The sequence below is a fragment of the Cervus canadensis genome, chromosome 3, assembly GCF_019320065.1.
Source record: "Cervus canadensis isolate Bull #8, Minnesota chromosome 3, ASM1932006v1, whole genome shotgun sequence".
Taxonomy (NCBI): domain Eukaryota; kingdom Metazoa; phylum Chordata; class Mammalia; order Artiodactyla; family Cervidae; genus Cervus; species Cervus canadensis.
Genome location: NC_057388.1, coordinates 45853851 through 45861949, shown reverse-complemented (window position 1 = coordinate 45861949; position 8099 = coordinate 45853851). Strand labels below are relative to the sequence as shown.

At 38.9% G+C, this 8099-nt stretch overlaps 1 protein-coding gene across 3 annotated transcripts in view; it reads right to left on the bottom strand.

The window, feature by feature from the left end:
- Positions 1-2984: 2984 nt before the first annotated feature.
- BCAP29 (B cell receptor associated protein 29) overlaps positions 2985-8099 on the bottom strand; it is a 50337-nt gene continuing 45222 nt past the window's right edge. For all 3 annotated transcript variants that reach the window (XM_043463052.1, XM_043463050.1, XM_043463049.1), the window contains exon 8: positions 2985-4737. In XM_043463052.1, the coding sequence (XP_043318987.1) occupies positions 4705-4737 (33 nt within the window). In that variant the 3' untranslated portion in view covers positions 2985-4704. The remainder of the gene's footprint in view (positions 4738-8099) is intronic.

Genomic DNA, 8099 nt, shown 5'->3' with positions numbered 1-8099 from the left:
TAGAGCATTTTCTGCCTATAAAATTTCTCATTAAATGTCCAACAATAGAGGATGAATCACATGCTTGTTGTCGCAGGACAGTGGCTTTCATCTCCTTTTTCTGTCCTCACATAACAGGTGGTTATGGCACAGTCCTGTTGCTTGGGTGGGTAATTCTCAATGGTGGTTAGTAGTGAACGGGGCATATGGGTACGACTGTATGTAACTTGAAAAAACCCTGACCCATCAGGTGATGGGTGATGTTTATACATCCTATTGGAGGTCCTGCTGTAGAAGAATATGTATTGATGTGGAGGAATAAAAGCAGGTCACAAAACAGTATGTATGGTATGATTTAATTTTTGTAAATATTTATATGTAAGAGCATTAACCGAACTGTGTTTTTCTCTGTTTTCTATGTTGTGTGTCAGTTTTGTTTCAAGAGAAAAAAAAAAAAAACCTTTCAGGAAGTAAATCCTTGTAGAGTGTTATTTCAGGAAGCCCTTGGCTGAGATGTGGCAGGAAGTCATCAGTGCACTGAGAATGAGAATTAAATTCTTTATCATGGGTGTTGCTTCAGGAGGAACAAAGATTTCTGAAGGAGTGATAATACAGTATGGAGAAACCTGGTTGACCAGGAAGGCATCTGGCTTAGGGAGCAAAGCCAAAACTTCAATATGTTCTTTGCTCAAATTTAGAAAACCGGTGACCACGAAGAACAAAAAACCCTGTAGGAACTTTCAGTTCAGTTCAGTTCAGTTCAGTTGCTCAGTCATGTCCGACTCTTTGTGACCCCATGAATCATAGCACACCAGGACTCCCTGTCCATCACCAACTCCCGGAGTTTACTCAAACTTGTCCATCAAGTCGGTGATGCCATTCAAGCCATCTCATCCTCTGTCGTCCCCTTCTCCTCCTGCCCCCAGTCCCTCCCAGCATCAGGGGCTTTTCCAATGAGTCAACTCTTCACATCAGGTGGCCAAAGTATTGGAGTTTCAGCTTCAGCATCAGTCCTTCCAATGAACACCCAGGACTGATCTCCTTCAGGATGGACTGGTTGGATCTCCTTGCAGTCCCAGGCACTCTCAAGAGTCTTCTCCAACACCACAGTTCAAAAGCATCAGTTTTTTGGCGCTCAGCTTTCTTCACAGTCCAACTCTCACATCCATACATGACCACTGGAAAAACCATAGCCTTGACTAGACGGACCTTTGTTGGCAAAGTAATATCTCTGCTTTTTAACATGCTATCTAGGTTGGTCATAACTTTCCTTCCAAGGAGTAATTGTCTTTTAATTTCATGGCTGCAATCACCATCTTCAGTGATTCTGGAGCCCCAAAATATAAAGTCTGACACTGCTTCCAGTTTCCCCATCTATTTCCCATGAACTGATGTAGGAACTTTAGTCTTTCCCAATTTTGTCACAATCAGAAGTCAAGCTCTTACATTGCGTGTGTGTGTGTGTACACAAGGGGTAACTGAAAGCTCTTGTGTTTTGTGTGCTTCGTCCTCCTTGTGGTGAAAGTCACAGTAAAGATAAAAAAGGAGAGACCAGAAGTCTACTTCCCTTGTAAATTCTTCCTGTGTAAAATGCACAGATATTGTGAGGGCACACTGCATGCTGCTGATGGACTAATAACAGTTAAGTTAAATATAAAAGGCTGGACTGCAGAGAAAGTAGAGGATGTAATTTAAAATCATGATCCAAATGTAAATGGCAGGCATGATGAGACTCTTTGAGTAGAAAAGAGATGGGCGGTCCCTCCCATCTACATACCACCAGAGCTGAACTATGAAATAATAAAATGCACTTAGTAAGTTGTTATTATTTAGTCACTAGGTCGTGTGCGACTCTTCTGTGATCCCTTGGACTGTAGCCTGCCAGGCTCCTCTGTCCATGGGATTTTCCAGGCAAGAATACTGGGGTGGGTTGCCATTTCCTTCTTCAGGGGATCTTCCCGGCCCATGTCTCCTGCATCACGGGCAGATTCTTTACCACTGGGCCGCTTGGGAAGCCCCAGTTAACTGATTTAAGAAATGCTAAAACAAAAACAAAATTGAATTCTCATTAGTGGGGGTCAAGAACTCTAGGAAGGGTAGGCTGAAGAATAAAAGAAATTCAAAAGGGCTTCATGGACTTCAGATAACTCATTCTAGACATAAGCAAGGCATAAAAAGCCCACTGTATTTACACATTGCATCATGGGTCCTCAAACACATGGTGTAACACATGTTGGTTGCAGGCATGGCCGTTCAGCTCTGGTGGTACGTAGACGGGACAGACAGAGAAGGCAATGAACCGGATGGGAATGCAGAACCAGGCCAAGCCACAGAAGTGGAGCAGGGTAACGGGAGCAGGTGCATCCAGGAGGCTGGAACTGTGTGGTCTGAGGAGGCAAGGCTCTCGGCAGAGCCCCACCGGGACTGCAGCATGAGAATTTACAGATCCAGGCAGGTTGGTGGCATCAAGACTTAATCTAGTTACCAGTACAGGGGCCCAATATAGAGTCAGACAACAAATGAAGATGACTAAAGCCACATTCTAGATGCTCAGCTACGATTTTATTTTTCTGGCCACACTGAGTGGCATGCGGGAATTAGTTCCCCAGTCAGGGCTCAAACCCATGCTCTTGGCACTGGAAGTGCAGAGTCTGAACCACTGGACCACCAGGGAAGCCCCTCAGCTAGAGCTTCTTAAGTGTGACTTTCTATAACCTGAGACTTCAAGGTATATTTGCAGGGAGGGAGGGAATCTGACAAAACTCTTAACTGATAGAAAAGGGCAAGTGTAACCCTTCTGTTTGAACCTATAATACAGCCTAAGATATAAGGAAGTCATCACTGACAGGAGGAACTTAATTTGCAATTCGACTAGGTCTGTGTTTATTTATAATAATAGGATTTGCTAAACACCCTCACTGACAAGGAGAGTCAAAAGAATTAACAAGCACAGCTCAAGAGGCCTTCAGCGTGGTGTAAAACAGACACACTCGAGAGCCAGACTCCATGGTCCAAACCTTGGTTAGTACATGGCAGTATTTTATTTAGCAAATTATAGCTAATTTGTGTATAAAAACTGGAATAGTATCTGGGGAACCAGGACACCTAAATTCTAGACTCAAATCCTAGCCCTGGATCTAACTACTCATGTTAACTTGGGAAAACTGCATACACTTTTGAGGACTGTTTGCAGACCTGTACAATTGAGATGAGGACCAAGACTACTTGAATAAAGTGCTTTCTGGGAATCTTTCAAATCCTTATGCCCTTCAAAGAGCACCTGTACAGTCTGCACAACTTTTGAGAATCACTGTGTTATCTCAGTTTATATATTAATCCCGATCTAAATGTTATGATTCCCATTTCAGAGATAAGGAAATGGAAATCTAGCAAGTTTGATTTATCTGTGCAAAATCCGATGGCTAAATTAGTGGTGAGAATAGGATTATTATTTGGTTCTGTCAGTTCTAAAGCTGTGTAATTTCTATTTTTCTGTATGTTATTCTGTCATTAGACTTGATTTGTTGACTAGGCCAAGATCATAAATACACACAATCTATATCTCACTCTGGTAGGCTGGCACTTTGATATTTTTAAGTTGCTACTTGTTCAGTTCTCTCCTCTGTCAGCATTCCCTTGCCTTGTTATTTATGGTTCTGTCAGCCCATATGGCCTAACTCCCATTTCTTACTTTGTTAAATGTCTCCTACATGTCTGTTTTCTAGCAGTAACTCCTTTTATCTGAAATAAAATTCTTATGTACTTGCTCATTTCTTATGTACTTGCCACGTTACAATGAAAAAAACTAATTATGCATGAAGTTGGTGCTAAAATGATCATAACAAAGGATAAAACAAACATCAGGGAAGTAAAGACTCCAGTAATTATTTTTCATTTTCTTTTATATCTAGGTCTTTAAGAAACAAGGAAGATAGCTTTCAAGTCTAAACACTGGAGCAACCTAAATCACATTAATATAACAATCATCCTCTCCTAAAGGAAACTAAATGAATATATGAATGGAAAATAGTATTTAATATGTAGCTTTCAGAAAATAGAAACACCTCAGAGAAACTGTGACACCAGTGTGTATATATATGAGGTAATATCTGTATAATTAGCAACTCTCACAGCAATGGGAAACACTGCTTTTTGGATACATTATACATAAACTTTCTATCTCAAGAATTCCACATTGTTGTAAAATAATTTCAGTTCAGTGCTATGGCAATTATGCAAATAGATGTAAACTCCATTCCCAGATGAACATTAAAGAAGCAGAATGCCTACTAATTATGTATTAACACAAATGTCAACAAAAATAATTTAACAGGTGCAGAAACACAATACTGAAAATATAATTATCAATACAGCTGTCTTAAAAGAGTTAACTAGTACCATCAGGCTTAAAAAAAAGCACTTAAGGTCACTGTTTTCATGTTTCACTCTTTCAGCCACCATACACCAGTGTTACTATCAGTATCTAAATAAGGTGTTTAACATGCTTATATTTTATTTAAGAGCTGGAATACAGGCTTTACAATATATCTGAAACATCATCAATACTGTGATAATGCCATTATGATAAGTCTATGTGTGTGGCATTAAAAAAATAACGGCTGGTCATAGTATGTTTTCTGAACTGAATTTTAAATTTCCTAGAGGCTGACGTGATAACAGGTTTCCTCCTTGACCTGGTGGATTCACAGTCTGCTTTCATAGGGTTCACAGGCACTTCTTGTCTTTCCCTGCACGATCCTGTAAGAAAAAAACACGACTTGGGTAGTTAGAGAAAGAGATTCACAAATATGACAAGGACTTTTAAAAAACATTCTCTTTCAGTTCTGGTTTCCTCAGTGTGTATGCCCAGCAGTGGGATTGCTGGGTCGTATGGCATGGAAGCAACCTAGATGTCCATCAGCAGACGAATGGATAGGAAAGTTGTGGTTCATATACAACACAGGAATATTACTCAGCTATAAAAAAGAATGCATTTGAGTCAGTTCTAAAGAGGTGGATGAAACTGGAGCCTATTACACAAAGTGAAGTAAGTCAGAAAGAAAAACACCGATATAGTATATTAAAGCATATATATGGAATTTAGAAAGATGGTAACAATGACCTTAGATGCAAGATAGCAAAAGAGACACAGATGTAAAGAACAGACTTTTGGACTCTGTGGGAGAAGGTGAGGGTGGGATGACTTGAGAGAATAGTATTGAAACATGTATGTATGTTACCATATGTGAAATACATGACCAGTCCAAGTTCGATGCATGAAACAGAGCACTCAAAGCCGGTGCGCTGGGACACCCTGAGGGATGGGATGGGGAGGGAGGTGGGGGGGTTCACGATGGGGGACACATGTACACCCATGGCTGATTCATGTCAATGTATGGCAAAAACCACCACAACACTGTAAAGTAACTAGCCTCCAATTAAAATAAATTAAAAAAATAAAAAACATTCTTTTCTGTGTATAGTTATTAATTATAAGGATAATCAAATGAAAATACAAAGTCTCATATTTTAAAAAACTACAAAATGTATTAATGTGTTTAAAAGGAAAAGAAATAACACTCTTGTTAAGTTCATCTTTTCCCTGGCTTTAATCTATTTTGCTTTCATTTCACAGGTTATAGAAGGAGAACAAAATTTCTAAAATTCCCCTCGTGCAAACCTAATTAAGATTTTTGGCAAAGAAAGAATGAAGGAAACAAAAAAATCCATACGGGTGGCTTTTTTTGTTGCTGTTCTTCTGACATTTGCCAATAGAACTGGCTTCTCAAATTACACTCTTTGCTGATCATAAGATGACTATAATACATCATTTAAAACTGGAGGAAAATGGGATAGACTTTAACATAAGAGATCATTTTCTACATTGAGAAAAAATAAAACAAACAATGGAGTTGTGTGGTTATTGCTGCAACAGAGAAGCTATCAAGCTTTCTTTTGGGATGAGCATTCTTGCTTTCAGGGCAACTACAGTAACATTAAATTAAAGCAGCTGAGTCAGAGGACAGCATTAGAGGAGGCATCTGAATAACAAGGTATAGCTCTTATGTGTTCACATATATCTTACCACTTTAGATAAAAATCATAGCTTTAATGGAGCTGCTACCCTGACGAGTCCCTTAAGCGAAGGGTAATTTTCCAAAATGAAACTTTAAAAGTGGATAGTGCTGACAAGTCTGTGCTGTCAATGACCCCGAATACACTGTGCTTTCTTTTTTTTTCTAGAAGAGAGCCATGGCAAACAAGGAAAGGCAAAGACTACATGTTTTGAAGGTACTGTTTTCTAATATTTATTTAGTGCCTATAACAGGCAGGGGATCAGATGGGGAAATCCAAAGAGGTTTACAAGATATAAAGTGGAATTTGTTTACAATAGAGAAACCAGTTTCCCCTCTTCCACCTGTTTCCTTAATATTTTAACAGTCCTTTAAGATTATTTTATTTAAAATAAATCAAGTATATAAAACTGAAAAGTTGTTTTCCAATGAACTTTATGATGTAATTCAATTATTGAGGTTGGTCTGACAACAGAAGTAAAATTCATAAAGGACAATTTGGCACAGCTTTTTACTGTGGCTGGTCTAGAGCAATCTTTTACTTCTCAAATGGGTTCAGAAAGTGAATATCAAAGTTTAAGAGTGACTTTTAAGAAAATGGTTCTCATATAATGACACCTAAATCTCAGAATATTATTCAGGCTCTCATATTGGATAATGAGGGGTTAAGTAGGTGAATGGGGAAAAAATGTGGCCAATTAAGAAATAACTTTCCCACAGTAGTAGATATAATGGTCATCTGAGTTAAATTCACCCAACCAGTCCATTTTAGTTTGTTAATTTCAACAGCCATCATAGTCAACAAAAAGAGTCTGAAATGCAGTACTTGGATGCAATCTCAAAAAGGACAAAATGGTCTGTTTGTATCCAAGGCAAACCATTCAATATCACACTAATCCAAGTCTATGACCTGAGCAGTAATGCTGAAGAAGCTAAAGTTGAACAGTTCTGTGAAGACCTATAAGACCTTCTGGAACTAATACCAAAAAAAGATGTCCTTTTCATTATATGGGACTGGAATGCAGAAGTAGGAAGTTAAGAGATAACTGGAATAACAGGCAAATTTGGCCTTGGAGTACAAAATGAAGCAGGTCAAGGACTAAGAGTTTTGCCAAGAGAACTCACTGGTCTCAGCAAACATCCTCTTCCAACAACACAAGAGAAGACTCTACACATGGACATCATCAGATGGTCAACACTGAAATCAGATTGATTATATTCTTTGCAGCCAAAGATGGAGAAGCTCTATATAGTCAGTAAAAACAAGACCAGGAGCTGACTGTGGCTCATATCACAAACTCCTTATTGCCAAATTCAGACTGAAATTGAAGAAAGTAGGGAAAACCACTAGACCATTCAGGTATGACCTAAATCAAATCTCTAATGATTATTGAGTGAATGTGACAAATAGAATCATGGGATTAGATCTGATAGACAGTGCCTGAAGAACTATGGACGGAGGTTCATAGCTCAGAGGCTGTGATCAAAACCATCCCCAAGAAAAAGAAATGCAAAATGAAAAATGGTTGTCTGAAGAGGCCTTACAAATAGCTGAGAAAAGAAAAGATGTGAAAAGCAAAGGAGAAAAGGAAAGATATACCCACCTGAATGCAGAATTCCAAAGAATAGCAAGGAGAGATAAGAAAGCCTTCCTCAGTGATCAATGCAAAGAAACAGAGGAAAACAATAGAATGGGAAAGATTAGAGATCTCTTCAAGAAAATTAGAGATACCAAGGGAACATTTCATGCAAAGATGGGCTCAATAAAGGACAGAAATGGCATTGACCTAACAGAAGCAGAAGATATTAAGAAGAGGTGGCAAGAATACACAGAAGAACTATACAAAAAAGATCTTCATGACCCAGATAACCACGATGGTGTGATCACCCACCTAGAGCCAGACATACTGGAATGCAAAGTCAGGTGGGCCTTAAAGCATCACTACAAACAAAGCTAGTGGAGGTGATGGAATTCCAGTTGAGCTATTTCAAATCCTGGAAGATGACGCTGTGAAAGTGCTGCATTCAATATGCCAGCAAATTTGG